Here is a 19514-nt window from a genome sequence, read left to right as displayed (position 1 = left end):
CAGGTGCAGGCCAAATCAGAAGCATGGACCATAACACTGTGGAACAGAAAGACAGAAGTGCCTCTGGCTTTTCCAGCTGAGATGATGCCAAGGCTGTCGGGGCACAGGGAGCTTCCAGGGCTTGTTTGAAAGGTATTTCTGCATGGCTGCACAAGTTGATGCTATTTAGATTGTGAGTCACTGAACATTATGCTGCCCTTTGTCAATGCTTATGTGACATGTTTCCTTCCTGCTCCTCCAAATTATTTTGAGGTCACCTACACCTTTGTAACGTTTCAGTGAGATTCCTGCTGTCTTCAGAAAGCTCATGTAGCCACCACAGAGGCCTCAGTGGCCACCTTTGGAGAGCACAGTGCAACTGAAGGGGTAGAGGAGCCCAGCAATGACATTATTAAGTCAGACAGTAGATTTAAGATTCAAGTCTTTGTTTTTGTTTTCACAAACCAGTAGGAATTCCAAATGGGGAAGGAGTATTTTGGTGTTGTGGAGAAAAACTGGTTGGAATCTTGTCAGCTATGAGGAAGAGAGCTGATGAACTTGGTGGCTATCATACAGAATTGCTTTAGGAGGAGACTCTTTCTGCTACAGTAGGTTCTAAATAAGTGTTTTTGCCTAAGCCCATCTTTCTAAAGTATACCAAGAAGTGAGTGAAGGCTATAGTTTTTTTCTCAGCTCGTATGCTCTCTAACTCTAACCACAAACAGGATCTATTTTTAATGGCTTCATGTTCTGTCTTTAGATCACGAATGGATTTGCCTGGCTCTCCATCACGGCTTGTGTGCTCCTCCCAGCCGGCCCAGATGCTGTCCATTGACACTGGCCAGGCTGACCGGCAGGCAAGTGGTCGGATGGATGTGTCTGCTTCAGTGGAACATGAAGCCCTCAGCAATGCTTTCCGCTCAGTGCCGCTGGCAGAGGAGGAGGACTTTGATAGCAAAGAGTGGGTTATCATTGATAAGGAGACAGAGCTGAAGGACTTTCATCCAGGTGCTGAGCCAAGCACCTCTGGCACCACAGATGAGGAGCCTGAGGAGCTAAGACCTATCGAAGATGGTGAGGAGAGAAGGCGCTTGGGGGCAGATGCTGCAGTCAGGCCGAAGACTCATGATGGGCGAAGTCGGGGTATGCAGCCTGTGACTGAGGAGGACAGTTCCCACAGACATGAAGGACCTTCCCAAACAGTATCTGACAGTAAACATGAACAGCAGACAGGAAGTCCAGCCCACTCTCCCCTACACTCAGCACCAGCTATCCGACAAAGGAGACGAGAATCTGAACCTACTGGTCCTCAGAGACAGGTAAGATCCTTACTCTGGTCTGTATCTCATTGCCTAGCACAGCAAAATCATTGTCTTGGGAAGCCTCAGCTATGCTGGAGAGATCTGTGGTTCCAAGCGTGGATGCTCTTGTGAAACTTTCTGACAATACTTGCAAAAGTTGTGAACACCTTAGAGGTGCTCCCTATAGCTGGTAGTGTTGTCCACTACTAAGGGCACATTGTTGTCAAGATATTTTAGTAATCTGGCACAGATACAAGAGGTGAGCACATTTCTGATTGTGGGTATCTTTAATAAGTCCTCTTACCATTATCCCCCAGTGATTTGTTAATAACTGCTTAGTTGTGTGAAGGTGTTACTAGCACATCTCACAGTTCTCAGCAGCAGCAGCAGCAATACATTACAAGGGAATGCTGCCTAATGTAATCATACATCATGGGTAGGCCTGCAGCAACGCATAGCATAAAGTAACTCCCTGAAATCAAACTTTCTTTTGAATACCTAATAAAATCTCAGAGTAACCAGCACATGTACACCTCATCAACCTTACTTCAGTGATCAGCATTGTTATTATCGGACGTTTAGATCACAGAAATGTCATGTTGTTTTTTTAACATGCCCTCTGAAGACATGAAGAAGTTCAGTTTTTAGTAAAAGGTAATCTATTTTATTAGATTATCTGGAGAACCATGATATGCTGTTAGCTCAGATTACCTGTGTCATATCTAGTCTTCATTTCTCAGACATTCAGAATAAGGCTGTCCCAATACTGTAGAAGGTTAATTGAAAAAAAAAGAAAAAGCAAACAATAGAATTGCTCTCCTGAGAGCTGAAATTCGTATGCTAGTGAAGATCTATCATGCACATGCAATCCATGAGTGAAGGAAACAACAGGCGAGTCTTGGACCATGTTGCAGAAATACCCTTTCATGGTAGGTGCCTTTGTGGTCCTGTTTGCCTCTGGAAGATGGTAGCTCTGTTTTCCTTTCCTTCTTGGCCTTGATCTCTAAGGAAGTGTTCAGAGGATTGGATCCTTCTGCACAGGCCCTGCCCAGTTTCTGTTCATCTCTGGATCCCAGAGATTAATGTAAAAAAAAAAAGGTGGAGGTGTTTGCTGTAAAAAGCCAATATTTGGAATGACCTAGATGTCTGGAGATTGCTCAGGCAGGACCAGCAAAGTTGAAAGAGCTTCTGTGTGAATTTGTTCTGTACCCTTATTAAACTGATCAGTGCAAGATGCTCATAATGCAATGAGGGTGGCACAAACCAGCTGGTAAGAATCATCAGGGATGCTTCACTGGCATATTTTACATAGCTAAAAAAGGCTGGAGCAAGGATAGTGAGTGCTGTGTGAAATGATTGAGGGAGCTGGGTATGATGCAGCATGAAGGCTGCTTAGCACAGCACAACGAGGCTTTAAAAAAGGTCACCCTAGCAGGCAAAAAAAGAAAATTCACTTCCTTTCATTACATAAAGATAATGTGATTGTGGGTGGTCACTTAATGTATCAGACACCCTTGGATCTCCAGCAGTCTGTGCCTTTCTGTGTTCTTCAGTTCTGAAATACTCCCTGGTTACTATTGAGCCTAGCTTTTTATGTAGTTGGACCAACACTGGACTTGTTTGAGTGCTTGGGGTTCACTTATGCTTCCTTTGATGTTTGGATCCTTCAGTTGCCTCTACATACACAGCTTCAAAATTACTCATATTTTTCAATTTCATTACAAAAACAACTGCTAATTCTCTAAGGAAAAATAGCTTGGTGCATGAAGGAAAGAAGGAGCTTCTTTGATACTGCAAGGCTGGAGACACAGATGATGAGAGCTGTAAACAATTGCCCAAGGGCTTTGTTTGTGAAAATACTGAGGGTCTCCTCACTGTCAGCGCTCTCTGCAGCTCAGCCTTGGGTTTCTTCTAGGTTTGCATGAAACTATGATTTGATGATGTATTCCTGATTTAACACTTTCTTCTGTTCCTCCAGTATACGCCATTTCTGGCAAAAAGACACTAACCTCTTGATTGTCACAGAACCATAGGATAGTTGAGGTTGGACCATCCAGTCTATCTGCTGCTCCAGGGTGGGTGAACTAGGGCAGGTTGCTCAGGACTGTGTCTAGTCCAGAATATCTGTGGGCAGAGGCATTGCAGCATCTCTGGGCGATATGTTCCAGTATTAAATTCTCCATATTGGTAAAAAAACAGCAACCAAACAAACAGAACTACAACAACAACAAAAATATTTATATTTCAACTGAATTTTCTGTATTTCAATTTCAGTCTATTTCCTCTTGTCCTTTCACTGGACATCACTAAGAAGAGTCTGGCTGCTTCTTCTTTCCCCTATCAGATGTTTACATGTATTGATAAGGTCCTCCCTGAGCCTCATCTTTTCCAGGCTAAAAGGCTTCAGCTCTCTCCATTTTTTTGCTCTGGTGAGGGATGCTTCAGCCCCTTCATCATTCACTGGACTATCATTAATAGCTCTGTGTGTCTCTGAGATGGGAAGCTTAGAATTGGACTCAGTGCTCTAGGTGTGGCCCCACCAGCACTGAGAAGGGGGCAATGGTCATCACCCTCCATCTGCTTGGAACATTCATAATGCAGCCTAGGAGGCAGTTAACCTTTTCTGCAGCAAGAGCGCATTGATGGTTCATGTTCAACTTGGTGTCCATCAGGAACCCCAGGTACTTCTCTACCAAACTGCTATCAGCTGAGGGTGCAATCTGTCCAATCATTTAGGTCACTAATGAAGTGTTCCTAATATCATCCCCTGGGCTACATCACCAGTGACTGGAAGTTCAGACAGTTTTCAGTCCAGCTCAGTGTCCGCTTATCTCGCCTTTACTTCATCATTTTGTCTATGAGGATGTTTTGGAGACAATGTCAAAAACCTTGCTGAAGTTGAGATAAGCACCCTTCCTTTTTCTCTCATCACCCAATGAGACAGTGATCTCATCACAGAAATCTGTCTATTCATGAGGAAGGATTCAGCCTTTGTATAGCTGTGCTGATATCTCCCAGTTACCTTTATCTTAATGTACGTGGAAGTAGCTTCCAGGAGGATTTGCTCCAAGACCTTTCCAAGCTGACCAGAGTGTAGTTTCCCAGGTTGTCCTCATCTGCAGCTCAGATGTTTGTTCAAATGGATGAATCTGTTGTAAGAAATACTGCAAGTGTGAAGGAAGGTGGTGTCCTTATCGAACTGTGGTGTGTGAGGGAGCTCAATATGCATGAATGTTGCTGTGGGCAAAATGAAGTGTAGAAGAGGCTATTTATTTGCCTGAGAGAATTTCTGGCTCAGGAGCTATTCAAGAGATATGTGGATGTGGTGCTGAGAGACGTGATGTGGTGATGGGGCTTAGTAGATCAGATTAATGATTGGACTTGATATTGAAAGTGTTTCCCAACCTAGATGATTTGGTAATTCTCTGTTCTCGTGTATTAGATATCTTCTATTTTCAAATGATAATGAGACAGCTACAACAGAGAATAGACTCAGGGGAAGTGCTGGTACATGAAACCATATCCAGTTCAAGCCCTTCTGTTTGTGTTTCATGTAGTGAAGCACTGAGCATACAACACGCTATTTAACAGAGCGTTTAGGTTTATTAATATAGGAATTTTAATAACTTTGTAACAGACCTATGCAGATGAAGCTGTAGAAATAGCTAAAAGTGTGTAGAAAGGTCTTGAACTAGCACTTCTGTTTACGCGTTCATTCTGGTGCAAGATTGCTGCTATTTGTGAGCAGCAAAGCTGTGTTTTTGTCCACACTTAGCAATATCATTTAAAAATTGGTCAAGTTCTTAAATATGCTGACTGAGTGCACTGATACTTGACAAAGACGGCAAGTTACTTCTGCCTTCTGCACTGGGAAGAAACACAAACATTCATGCCTTTAAAAGTTTGAGCCATTGCTTCTGCCTCTAGGCCTGCACACGTGTATTTCTTGATTAGAACTGGTGTTCTAGAAAATGTTCTGGGACTTCTCTACCTAAAACATTCTTACCTAAGTGATGTTCTGCCTAAGAACATGTGAAGCAGCACTGGGAGATTGAATTAACTTTTCCTTACCTATTCTTGGATATATTCTTCAGAGTTCTTTGCTTACACTTTGTCTTACAGTCCCATCTCCTGGAGCCAGGAGTTGATCCTTTAGTTAAGATCTCAATGTAAGGTCCACTGTTGTATTTCCTCACCAACTTAGCTGTGTAGTTAGAATTGTTCTTTATAAAATCCTGCTTGGTGCTATGTTAGGTCTCTTTTCTCCTGCAACCAACCTTCCACAGCCGGGAGAATAGCACAGATGGACTTAACGTTGTCTGTGTCTTGACCCTAAGAAATCAGCAAACTTAGAAACTCTTCTCAGTCGTATTCCACCCTTGGTGTCTTTGCTGAGAGATCTCACAAGTGTGCTCAGCATGAAGACTTGCGCTGGGAATAACATGGGTAAGACAGGAGACAGTTAGAACACATTGGGCTGCCTGGGACAGCTTCACTTGGGAGCCCGAGTTTATCTGTTGTCACTGACTTTATCCTGTAAAAATCTGTGCTGAAAACCTCACTGAGCCAAGAAAATTCTGTTCTGGTATGGAGTCCAGTGCCCTCGTGCTCTTGAACCTCATCATCACCTTGTTTGAGGGATGCAGGAGTTGTGATGTTGCCTGGTGTCCTTGGGAGCAGCCTGGCCTTGCTGACCCCTGCGTGCAGCTGCTTTCCTTCATTTATTTGAGGTCGTGGCAGTTATTCTTCAGAAAGAGGCACAGAGACGTGGGAGAGGGCTGTCTCACAAAACAGGGATCTAGCATTTGAGGTGATCTGTACTGTCTTTATGAATCATGTGTTGTAGTGTTCTGGGTTGCCCCTGGGTCTGCTACTTGAAGTTTCATTTGATTTGCACTGGAGACTGAAAGCTGAGCAGGACGTTTTCTGGATCACATTTTGAGCTCTTTGACCACAGACCCTGGAGCAGCGATGAGGGAAATTGTTAGCACTCCCAGAGTACAGGAGGCAGCAGGAGGAGATGACAGAAACTACCACCTCACTGGCTCTGAGACAAAGAGCTGGGTTGAAAGAGCCGAGCAATGAGCTGAAGCAGAACAGCAGGCTGTCAGATTCACAACACTGAGCAGAGGAGGCAGGCCAAGGGAAGAAAGCAGCAAGGAAATGAGGTATGAATAGGTGCCGTGTGTCTTGCATTCCTTTTCATTCTACAGCAACATCTGTGGGCTACCCTGTGGAACCATTTCTCAGTAGTGAGCAGTGGGCATTTGCAGAAAATTGCTAATCACATTTAATGTATCATTCTAAGTCTATTGAGCTCTGTCAACACCGTGTTTTCCTGGGACTTTGCATGAGAGGTGTCACACTGCTCCTGTCCAAACAGAACAGGATAGGGCTGATGGAGGTTGGTCCAGCCTGAATGCTGCCAAGGGCAAAGAGATTAAGAGGGGCAGCACCTCCAGTGTTGACTGTGTGATTCAAGCATTAGGACATCCATTACTGTAAATGAGATGTTTGTAACCTCAGCTGCTGCCAGGAGGCAGCAATATCTGAGTTTGCATGGTGGTGAGGTGTTGAAATTTATCCCTTTGTGGCCTGGGCAAGGTCCTTGGTTCTGCGCTGTAAAGGGAGTCCATCAAGATAGTTGGAGTGATCCTTTTGTTAAGCTGAGAAGACTTTACCTTGTTGGTATGATACATACAGTGAAAATCATACTAGATCCTTAGTGTGAAGCAAGTGACAAGAATTCCACGTATGTATTTGTGCAGCCTACAAACAGCATAGCCAGGACCAAATTTGTGTGCCATCTACACAAAGAGGAGATGATTGCCCTTTTCCAAAATTGGAGTTGCTCTCTAGAATTTGTCTCAGATACTGAGTGACAGTGATATACATTATTGTTATCTGAGAGTCTTATCTGTGCGGTGACGTGCAGTACATTTAGGACTGTGAATAATTGCTTTTCACATTTAATACCCACCACAAGCTGAGTAGTTTTCAGATTCTTATGAAGATATCAGCCTCAAAACTGTGCAAAGATATTGAAGGTGATAGAAAAGATAGGAGGCTGGGTGAAGTTCAGCTCTTCTCCTCAGATAATTTGCAAGGGCAACATCTCTATTCAGCTAAGGAGTATAGTGTTGGCTTATGAAAATAAAATATTGCCTTTTCACGTTTCCTGGTTATAGTTTGAAACCTGCAGAGATTTCTTGAAAACAAAAGCAGTACGAGGTAGGGAGCGAATTTGAAAGGAAACGTGTAATTCCAGGAAAAAATTGTCTGTTTTAGAAATGCAGGTTTGGAAACCCCTGTGAAAGCACGAGTGTCATTGCACAGGTAGAAAGGAGAGAAAGAGCTTAGCATTTTCAGGGTGAAGAGTCTGAAGTCACTCCCATACTGCCTCTCTCTCCCATTCAGTGCTTAGAGGGAAGGTAGGGACTGCGATCTCATCGTGACGCAAACTCAGATGCTGCCCTCTGTGAGTATGCCTTCCCTCCTTCCTTCCTTCCTTCCTTCCCTGGCCATCCCTGGATCACAGAAGCAGAAAAGGGACCTAAGAGTACATCTTCTCCTCATCATCTCCTGTGGCTCTGTTTTCAGTTTCTTACTGAGCGATAGGTTCTCACTGCCTTGCCTTTCCAGCTGCTGCCTCTGCTTACCAAAACTGGAAGCATTAACGCTCCCCCTGCAGGTACTGAGTAGAAGGCAGGAATGTCAGCGCGAGAAAAGGGAACTCCACTAACAGCCTTCAGAGTGGCCTTTGCAAATCCCTGGAGTGAGTTTTAATAAGCTGCACTGAAGGAGTCCTTGAGAATCTCTCACTATTAAATGCATATAATTATTTGAGCGCTGAGTGTTTCACCTGTTCTTTCATACACGTGGTTTCCAAGTGCGTTCAGAGTTTGCCTGTTGTCTATATGCAGGATGTATGACTAGCCTAATGACATATCAAATAAGTGATGCCAGAGTGATGAGGCATATGGCCTGAAGAGACATTTCCAATAGCCAGAGGAGGGGACAGATACAGCAAACCTGACACTGCTGGTGTCGCTCGCGGTCGCATGTGGCTGGGGAGAGCATGCCAGGCCCCCATAATTGCAGGCTCCCGTGGTGCCCATGGGATCCTTAGGAATTAGTAGGCACAGAGCAGTAAGTTAGCCCAGTGTAGAGCAAAAGCATTTTTCGTCCGCCAGCGAAGATATCTGCAGCATGCGCATCACAAACCAGGGGCGAGTCAAGTCTTTGCCTGACACCTTTTCCTCCACTCTTCTTGGTCTTTTTCAGTTGGAGGAGGACAGGCCTTCTCAGCACTCCCTCCCGAGGTACAGCCCCCTGAGAAGACTGGCGTCCTCCGTTTTCTCCTCCTCAACCCTGGAGACAGAACACTACCCTCACGTTGGTGGCACTTTCATACAGCGCAGCCGTTCAGCGGAGAGCAGCCCCGTGCGCATGCCCCACCGCAGGCACATGCCCCCCACGGCAGGAAACCACAGACTCATGCCTTCCGTCCTCCGCATTTCCAGGTCCCAGCTCCAGCAGGTGTGGGCCCGCTTCACACACAAAACATAGCCTGTTCAGGGAAGCAGCAGCCTCCATAATGCAATAATAGATCCCACCTGCCCACAATGTGTCACCACTTAATGCAATATTGAATCCCAGACAACACTGGCCTAAGGTACTGTAACTTCCAAAGCCCCCGCAACCAGACCCCACAGAGACTGAAAACATCCACCTTTCTAAACCTCCCAGCAACCTGGGCAAGGGGCTGCAGCACAGCTGAAGATGAGAATGCACATGGTGAACGTGTGATGTGTTAAAGAGGCGGATGCCAGGGCTCATCTCAGAGACTCACTTGTGTGTCCTGCAGCGGGGTAGGAAGTGCAGGGCTGCCTCACTGAACACACGCAATCGAGCCACAAACATTGTCCCATTATGACTGGAGCGAAGAGACTGTGGAGGTATCAGCAAGCGTTGCCTTCCCCATGCAAATCTGTTCGAGCATCTTTGTTGCTATCTTACACTGGGCCACATCTGTAGGCAGTTTTACTCCATCTAGGCGTAGGTAGACTCCCACTGGAAGCTCGCCTGAGGCAGGACCTCAGGATTTGTCCCTCTTGTGGAGTTATGATCATGTATCTCTTCGTTGCTTTGCCTTTGGGAACCCCCCTGCCTTTCTTGTGATTTTGTTTCCATACAGAGACTGCGTTTTTCTGTCTCTCTGGCTTTGCCTCTGTTATGTCTCAGCAGACCTGTGTGTCTGCTCTCCACTCCAAAGCTGCTCCAAATCCATCTGCCTTCCCCCAGAGGCACTGACTGTCAAGAGCTGGATGGCAGGGCTATTCTTACTGATCCAGCCATATATTATGCTATTTCTAAATTTCAGAAACTTGAGGCACCTGCAGCTTTTCAGTGGCAGAGCAGCCTTGCTTCTTGGCCATGCTTGGAAATGCCTGTGGTAATAGATCTCACTTTAGAAACAAACTGGCCTCAGCATTGGTACACAGAGGCCCTGCAGCCCTTGCCTAAAACGTGAATTTCAGAGGCAAAGGAAGATCAAAATTGTTATAAGTCTTTACTTCCCAAGTTTGTGGGATATTGTGTCCTCGGTATAACTGCAGTGTGAAACTTCAGGCTGTATGAAGACCTGCTGTAATGAAGTGAATATTGTAACTATTTGCTATTGAGCCGAGCGTTTGGTTTGGTATCCTGGGAGAAGAGGCAGTATGGATGTGAATGTTATGGAGGGGGATCGCTGGTGGTGCTCAGTGCTTTAGGAAAAACGTGAGTCCAAAAGAAAATACTCTGCAGAAAGCACATAAGCCCAGGATGCAGACAAGAAAACACTGGGAAATGTCAGCTGTGAAAATGGTGTGAGATAGATATTGTTAAAAGAAAGCTGATGGTTTGTGACATGAAGGTATAACTGTGTAGGTAGGATGTTTCCGGCTGAGTTGCAGTGAACACTTCCTTCCAAATGCCATTTTCTATAGGTATATCTGCCCTGCCTGAGGTTTCTTTAACAGCAGATTCACCCCTCCATAAGCCAGTTAGAAAGCATAACCTCAGGCAGGGTGGGATGGTGCTTTCTGAGCTCTTAGGACTTGGCCCCATAGCTCAGCATGGCTCAGGACCTGCTTAAGGCAAGCTGGGCATTCAGTGCCTCCTGCCTGCCCGTACAGCATCCCTGTGCTGGGGGACGGAGATGGAGGAGGCAACGTGCCCTGCTTGCAGTCTGTGTAGGCACAACCAATCTCTTCCCACAGTCATTTGTGAGTCAGTGACAATAATTTCTTTAGATTTGCACCATGAATGTGTGTGAGCAGGATGCTTTACTGCCCCACCAAATTTGTTATCTGCAGTTTGCCAGTTTTATTATTAAACAACAACAACAAAGGCACTGGCCATTGCCAGAAACGCTGAGGCTGGATTATGTGGTAGCCTAATCCTATTTGGCTGTTCTTTTCTTGCAAAGCATAGAAACCACAGAGAGCAAGGCTTCACTTTCCTCAAAGTGACATGAGAGGTGATGATTTCCCGAAGCAGACTCTGCTCTTATTTTACTTTTATCCACATTCAGTAGATCTGACTTTACTGGAACAGCAGGTTCCAGAGAAAACACGGCTTATGAAAGAACAGCTCTTAATAATTTTCAGTTTACAGTGTCCAAAAAGCTGATGTTCACTCATCGGGTCCCATTATAGGAACAAAACTAGGAACCGAACACAGTTTTACCAGTGAAAAGGGGGAGCAAACGGGATGGCTGGGAATTCAGGAACTCAGAGCCAGCAGTTTCGGACAAAATAATGACTGGCTGTTGAATAGCTCCGTACCTAAAATTTAGAAGGCAGTAATCTATCTAATGTTACTCATCATGGCTATAAAACTGTTAAGCTCCAAAATCTGATTGAAAAAGATAGGTGATTTATACAGATTTCAATAAAACTTTTCTACTTGAAATTATGAATAAATGTTAAGCCAACTAACTAAACGTAATATGTTTCTATATTGGTATCTCTTACAAGCAAGGATGTTTCTCATTAGCACTTCTGAGGTTCTGACCTTAGCTCAGCACTTCCGTGCCTTCCAGTGGCTATCAAGAGGAACAAACAAAATCACTGGGCAGTGATTTGCAGTGGCAGGAGGATGGACGGCGTGGTAAAGCAGTTCTGGCAGGCCAGCTCTGCAGTAGGATCAGGACTGCCTCTTAAGATTCTTGCATTCAGACTAATTATTGCATCCAGCCAGGAAGAGGGTTGTGCTTCCGAGTGTAAAGAATATAGGTCATGTGCACTGAGTGGGGGAAGCTGTGCCCTCAGAGGTGCTGCTTCCCAAAGTGACTTGACAGGAATAATTAGCTGCGTGTGAGTTCTCAGTATGCCATTATGAGGGTGGTGGTGAAGCGCTTCTTTGGTGATTCAGCAGGGAAAGGCAGATGTGAGCAGAGGAGAGATCAGTGGCAGACATGGAACCAAAGGCAAAAGGTGTGGATCTGGTTGCTGGAAGATGAAGTAAGAAAAGCCAAACTAGAAGTAAGATGCTCATTTGAAGACAGAGATCGGTGACAAATCACTGATGCATATTATGAAAAGAGAAACCGAGTTTCCCCTGTTCAAATTCTCTAAGATGGGCTGTTTTATTTCTAAACCAATCCTGGGGCTCAGAATCACTGGACAAGTTGCTGCTGGGTTTTATGGGAAGCTTTATGTCATGCTCAGTGCTCCGTATGGCTTTTAAAATTTCATTCTAAATAAATTAATTGGTGCTAATGAGTGAGATCCTGATGTTACGGTAGTATGAAAAGAATATTTAAAATAGTCCATTGGCTTATTTTTTTAACATCTTCATTTAATGCTGTAATAATGACTGTGGAATCCACATATTATGGAGGAACAGTTGGCGAATTAAAGAAATGTGAAAATAGCTCTTTTTATATTTATGGAACTGTAATAAATTAATACTGGAATACTAAAGGACGTTAGAGTGCAATTCTAAAAACCCTCCTCAGATGACATTTCTATCGCATTTCTTTGTTGTATTACATTTGTGATGATTGCAATGAATTATAAATGTAGATATATTCAAAAATCAGTTGCCAAAAGGAAAAGAAAACAAAACCAACAAGTGGATAGTGCAGTGGAAGTGGCAAACAACCACTTTCTGCTAAGTCTGCACTTTTGTGGTCAAGTTAAGGGGAAGAGAGGTGCCAGTTCTCTAAGAGGTGCCCTCCTAACCCCCCTCCACCCCTTTCAGCCCTCTCCCCCGTGTGGCTGCATGAACCTACACAGTGGGAAGGAAAGGCTTTTGGTTAGTCTTGGGTGGGTTTTTGTTTTAGCTAGGTTCATTGCTGTTCTGGCTCGCTGTCCATTTGGAGCAGCTTGTAGTAGTGGTGAGCCAAGGGCAGCAGAGCAAAATGTGATTCTGGGACTATGGGCTGAAAAGTTTGTTACCATAGTTATTTTCCTTTTCCTTTTGTTCATACCCAAGAATAGGGTTTTTTCCGGAAAGAAACGTTCCTGGTTTTGCTTCCAATTGTACACAGTACTTGTTCTCCTCAGAATGCAAAATGAGGATTAAAGTGAGCATTTGCCACTTGCTTGCCATACAAGAGTTCACTAGCATCAGGAGAGGTTGCTAGGATCTCGTGCTCTACTTCAATGAGCCAATGCACATCAGTCCCGTATACTTGCAAAAGCCAAAAGCCATCTTTTTATATCTTGGTCCCTCAACTCCTTTCACTTTCTTTCTGTGCAACACGGGAGATGTTTCCAATTTATCGCTCTCTTCCCACAGGAAGGAGCTAAAGAGATGTGATCTTTGTGCAAATGTTACCCTAAATGCTTGCGTTTAGCTCAGAGGAATTGTCAGTGAAGCTGCTGGGTGGTACCTGCAACAGTCTCATTCCTTCCTTGGTTGGCCCCTGAGTTGTTGAGTCAGTTTTCTGCGTACAGCAGACATCAGGTGAAGAGCTGCTGGAGAAAGCATGCTGTGTCCCGCTGCTCATAGACAGGGAGAGCAGAGAGAAGGCTTGGGAGTAACATGTTTGGAAGGTTTATCTTTGATGGGACCTATATGACAAAGGATGGAAAGAATGCCAGTGTCTGAGCTTAAAATGGAAAAAAAGCAAGCTTTCTGTAATGCTGCAGGACTGTTCTTCCAGCAGAGTTATGGCAGTCGTGGGAGTGAAGAGCTCTGATTCCTGACTTGGAGTAAATGTAGTTCTGCCACCACCAATTCACTTCCAATGGAAAATGTTTTGGTGGAAGGGTCTTAGTTGAAAATAAACCATAGTAACAAAGGTGCAGTTTTGCTGCTGTGTCTGCGTTTAGGATGTCCTGTTCGTATACCCACATTGACTTTGTCTACCATTCCCATGCTTTTCTTGCCAGTGCTGAGGAGCAAGTAAGTGGAAGAATTAGACTGCATCACCTCTTTCATATTACAGTGATGATAGAATTCATGATAGAAATGTCCTGTAAGACAGCCATATGGGTGATGCAATCCCATCCCTATGCTACCTCTTTGTGATCAAAAGTATCTCTTGCTTTCCAATCCTTCTCTTGGAGGTGGATCTGAACCTGGACATTGCGATGGTCAAGGCTACTGCAAGATTGTTGCTCTGTAAGGGACAAACTGGCCCAAAAGTTGTCTTTGCTGGGCTCTGTGGTCTGTGGTCCCTGGGGCTTTCCAGCTCAGACTGCTCCTTTCCTTTCCGCATCACAGGTGTGGACTCCAAAGGAAGATCTTTCCTTCAGTCCTTTTCCTTTACCTGGTGTGCTGACTCCATTTCCCGTCCTTTGCTGCTGCTGGCCTGCCAACAAATTCATTTCTATTCAACAGTGAATCTGGATGCAGGAAAAGTAGCATTCAGTGGTAGCCCTGAGCTGCCAGTGGATTTCATGCGTAGGGACAGGCCGAGCCTCTACATCTTTACTAAGAGAAGCTCTCTTAGATCCAGATACTTCTTTGTTTTCCATTGCCTATCCTATTTCTTCTCCACATGGCAAAGCTCTTTTTACCCTCCACTTTCATGTGCATGTCACACTACACATGTTCACCAGGTCCCTTTTTTGCCATTCCCGGTATTTTATCCCTCATACTTTCACTACATCTCTGGGTCTCTCTACTATTCTCTACCTTTACTCTTCACAGGAGCTGGAAGGCTGGGATTTTTCTTGCCTGCTGCACCAGTTTCCTACTGATTTCATGTTGCACCATGCTTTAATACATCAGCCAGCCTCTTGGCGTTCCCTCTCTCTGATTTCCTTAGAAGAAGCAGTGAAAAAATGGCACATTTTGGAAGTTGGAGCTGCTGCAGCTTTACCTGGAGGAATATCCATCATGTTAGTTGAAGGCATCCAGAGTTCAGAGATGGTAATGATGCATTAGGCATCTAACTACCGTATTGTTGTAAACAAGCTCTAGGTTGATTCTGTGATCCGATTTGGCATCTCACTCTCACCAGCAGCTCCTGTAGCAGCCAGACTGAGGGCTGCATGACAAGACCTTCACAAGCCTGTCAACCTTTTTTCTGAGGTGAAAGCCTTTTGTTTCAGCTGTAAGTTTTGCATGCAGGACTCCTGGAAGGAGGCATACTGTTCCAAATGGATTCTCAATCACCCTCAGCAGCTTTCCCAACCTGTTTGAGTGGCTCTTCAGGAGCTGGATGGCATCTCATTTCCAAAGAGGACTCTAAAGCCAATTAGCAGACACTTTCTTTTATAGCTTCTCTGGGTTTTGAGCACTTTGAAATGAAAAATGAAACAAATGCTATTTGGGAGATTTCTCTGCCCTGCGCTTCAAGCCTTTCTTCCAAAGAGTTTGCTTTGGAGTGTTGAACTACCTCATTTGTCTTTTGTTTCAGTAACATCACCAGGCCTTCGTATCACTTTGTCACTAACTACACCGGCCCAAAGTGCACAGCTTCTTCTGGGTGTTTCTATATATTCATTCATTTCTTTGTTTTACAGCAGATGCATACTACAGTCAGATACAAAGCCAGGAAAAAACACCTCACTTTAGCTGCAATACTCATACCTTCCTATGGCCTCTTAACCCAAAAGATCCCCAAGTGCTTTATTATTGCTGTAAGCCACTTCTCTGCTGCTTGACATGCTGGAGGAAGCGTGCAGCGTGTAAAGCCCTTATGGAACATGTCAGGATGAAGTCAGACGCGAGGGTTTGATTTCACAGAGAGAATTTCAGGAGGCAGAATATTATTTCACAACCAGGAAATTGTCGGGACGGTGGCACCCTGTGTATAACCAATACGACTGAGGCATTTCTTTGATTGATTGCACATCACCGAGAGCTTCACTTGTTCTCTAGAGTTAAAATGCACTATTTCAGTCTGGTGCTGTGAATCTAAGTAAATAAAACTAAGGAAATAAAATATAACCATTGGTAGTTGAGGCTTGCATTGCCAGATAGCTCAGCAATAGAATGCAGTGTGAGTCTGAAGATCAGAAAGCATGGAAAGATATTGGCCTTTTTCTTGTTTTCTAATGTCCTTCCTTCTCACGCCTCCATCAAATAATCTTGCATCATATTTCAATGTAGGATTCGAGTGCTTGGCAGTGGCACACGATTGTTTTTGAAAACACAAGGAGATTTTATACTGCTCACTGGGAGGGACTGGTGAAAGACAGACACCACGCTTGTCCTGTGGGTCTACCATCTCTTCCTTTATTTTCTCTTCTTCCTTTGATGACAAGTGGGAAAGGACTGGTGGGAGATAGATATGCATTTGCCTAGCTCTGCTCTGCAGTGGTGGATGAGCTACAGAGGACTAGCTAAAGTAAATAAAATTGGGCTTCCTAGCAGACAAGGTCTGAAGCCTTCAGAATCATGAATGATTTGCAAATCCCTCAACTCCTGTTGGTGTTTATAGTAAACAAATTGCCCCAGCTATTTCTCAGCTTGAGAACATGGGGCATCTTTCTTCTTGATCGGCTTCCATTGTAGTTGGCAGCCCTCCCCAGACTGCCTGGAAGAGATGACAGGTTCTGGAGAGGCTGACCAAAGCAAGCCAGATGTGCTTCCTGATTTCATTCCTGTCCCCAGAGTGGTGTTGGAATGCTTTTTGCTGGAGCTTCCATTTCTGATTGTATGTATGTTCTGTGTGTGTTCATGACCCGCCTGTGGAGTGTGAGTGGCCGTGCGTGGTCATGCCTTACAGAAGCGTTTCTATGCTGGTAATGGATCACTTTGCACACAACCAAGTGCTCAAAAGACTGCTGCAAAGAAAGAATCTCAGTCAGTTAAAGGAAGTGTCTTCATGGTGTCTGGTTCAAATAGCGCAACTGGTCTCCTTTGCATGTTGCGGACGTGAGCAGATGCTTTCAGCAACATGACTCAGCCCAGTTCTGTTCATCCAGTGTCTCGTGGCATTCATATCCTTCCCTTCACCATCAGTTGGTGGCAACGTTCAGGTGATAGGAACGGCGCTGCCATTTGGGTCATAGCATATTAGTATGCAAACACCTATTTGGGCTAATGTTAAAACATGAAATAAAATGTGTGAAGGCCGATCATTGCGGTATCGCCTTCCTTTTTGTTGCATTTTTATACCACGTGTTTTGTGTTTGGGTCTCTGTAACGTACAGATCACAGCTGCTGTTTCATGCAACAACACAAAGAATCATTTATGGGAAATGTTTCTAAGTATTATTTGATGTATTGCAACTCGTTTGTATTACACGTACCGCGGAAGAAATGTTACAATGAATGTACATTTTTAATAAGCTGCTAACCATGTAAGGTGGGGACTGGAAGCAATCCCCATTTTACATCCACTTGCATGTCCTTTGGTGTTGAAAAAGAGAATTGCTTTATGTTTGGAGGTCTTATTTTTTCATATGCAAAAAGCGTTTCAGGTTGGTTACCTCATCTAGTGCACTTGCCTCATAAGAATCCCCAGGGCTTCCTCCAACTCCAAGTTTCTCAGTTTGATTACGAGTGCAATTAATCAATCTGGCAACGTGAAACACAGTAATGGCAAATTTCCTCTGAGCTACAAGTCAAACGAGGAGGATTTCTGCGGGACTTTTGGCCCCCCAGCCAAAAACAGCCAGACCAGGTTCTTTTTCAGCACTGCTGACTTAGGGTTATTGTTATGACTAAGAAAGATGTTTAGCTCTCAGAATTTCCTTCTTCTTCTTTCTTGCTGCTATTAAGTTGCCTTTATAATTAGGGACTAGAAAAATGTTTGGATTATCATTTCCTTCCACTTTGCTCACCATTTCCTGAGTCTCTTCTGAGTGATGCAAATGAGGTGGTCCACGTGTCTGCTCAGACAGGGAGCTCTGCACTGACCCTTGCTGGAGACACTGGTGGGTACAAGTTAAGTGGCAGGTGTACGGCCTTTACAGAGCCATTGCTTCCATCCACAATGCTAGGAAGACTGTCACAAACCTAACAACATCTGAAAGCACAAACAGGGAGGAGCAGAGCACTTACCAGCATAGGACTGTGCTGTCCTATTCACTTTGTTATAATAAAAAATAAAAGGCTGTGGAGCATCCGATGGTAAGACGCTGGGAAGAATGTCTCTCTGACGATTATGGTGCTGATTCGTGGAACGCAGACATCCTGCAAGCAAGCATGGCAGCTCGAAGACCCCTGCTACTTTTACCTCGTGTGTTGCTGGTTGGAAGAAAAAGCTGCTTCAGAAACTCAGATTCTAGTTTTTTCCACTCGTTATCATATATCCCACCAGGTCTCTCAGTCCCAAACAAGTTTAGACTGCATTGGCAGAGGATAATGTCACTTCCAGGATATGCTACGTTCCTGATAGAATCCAAATCAAAGCTGTTCAAGGGAAGATTGGACTATAGCTGTTGCCGTCTGTGTGCCATCTGCATCTCTCAGGACTAAGGCCTCTTCCCATTCCCAACAGAACAGTTGACGTCACGTTGGGAATTTGATTTCTGCTTCTTGGACTTCTCAGCTCGCATGAAGAATCTCAGGGACCAGCATATCCTTCCTTTGCATTACCTTGTGTCACCTGTTAGACTTCTGTTGCTGCTAAGCAGGAGAGAGTCCAAACCACATTTAACCGTTGATTTTCAGTTAGGAGGTGAATGTGGGTTTCTGTAGTCATTTCTCTTGAGAGTAGGCAAAATCTGTAGGTAACCTGTTGTACTTCCTGGTTTGTCTGAGAAACTTCATCCGCTGGGACTTGAGTTTGCTCGAAGCAGTGGATCTCAGGAAAGTCCCCTTTGTGCTGGTCTCCAGCATCAGGAGCCCTGCAGTAAGGGCTTCCTCGAGCTGCCAGAAGCCCTCACCAAATGCTAGGGACAGAAGGTGTGAAGAAGCTGTGGAAGCTCATCTCAGGGGGAGGGCAGCAGGGAGATGGAGAGGAAGCAGCTGCTGTAGCTTTAAGGGTGGTACCGAGTAGGGATCAACTGGAAGGATGTAGTAGACTAAAGGGATCCAAAGCTTGTTTTCCCTGAGTCTTTTTATTCTTTCTGTATTTAATCCCTTTAGAGCCTACTGTCAACCCCTTTTTGTACTGCAATAACACTGTAATATATGCTTGCACTAATTCTTCTGGCACACCAAGCATGCAAGACCAATTTAAAGCTTTTTTCAGAAGGAAAGCACTGTATTATTGTGTATATAGACATACCGAGAGAGAATTTGAATTCTGTCTCCTGTATAAAAGCATGCATTGATTACCTGTATGTAGACCATGCTGTAAATGCTGCAGAGTACTGTAAAATCCTACACTTGAAACCACAACAAACAGGCAATGACATCAAAAAAACAAACAAAACAGAAAGCTGTGCAATGGATTTTGTGCCTTTTTTAAATCCATGTATGTTAATCCAGACAATCGGAAAAAAAAAGAGCTTGTATACTACCAAAACCTTATTAAAGAATCAAAGGCAGCACCTTGGTGATGGCTGGGTTTTTTTGTTTGCTTTCTTGCTTTGTTTTTCTACTCCCTGTGCTTCCCAGCTCTGGGAGGGCATCCCCTGCTCATCCTTGGGTAGGTACGTGGGAGCATGGAGCTGGGAGGTAGAGGAGCTCCAGTAGAACTAATGGTCATTTGCTAATGTGATCACTGAAGACTTGCAGTGAGGTTGGATGTGGGAAGAAAAGCAAGATCTCGTGACTGTAGAGGATGGTTTTCATGCACTTTGGGAAGGTCACATTGTGAGCTGCATTTATGTAAGTTTAGGCTGGAACCAATCTCACTGTTTTACATCCGGTCTTATCACAGAACAGATTGTT

At 44.5% G+C, this 19514-nt stretch overlaps 1 protein-coding gene across 2 annotated transcripts in view; it reads left to right on the top strand.

Moving 5' to 3' along the window:
- Positions 1-19514, top strand: part of TTBK1 (tau tubulin kinase 1) — a 95928-nt gene that overhangs the window by 64641 nt on the left and 11773 nt on the right. For both annotated transcript variants that reach the window (XM_072333849.1, XM_072333850.1), the window contains exon 13: positions 740-1298. In XM_072333849.1, coding sequence (XP_072189950.1) covers positions 740-1298 — 559 coding nt within the window. The remainder of the gene's footprint in view (positions 1-739; positions 1299-19514) is intronic.

Source organism: Excalfactoria chinensis, chromosome 3, assembly GCF_039878825.1.
Source record: "Excalfactoria chinensis isolate bCotChi1 chromosome 3, bCotChi1.hap2, whole genome shotgun sequence".
NCBI classification, from domain to species: domain Eukaryota; kingdom Metazoa; phylum Chordata; class Aves; order Galliformes; family Phasianidae; genus Excalfactoria; species Excalfactoria chinensis.
The sequence above is the reverse complement of the archived record's forward strand: the minus strand, read 5'-3'. Positions and strand labels throughout refer to the sequence as shown.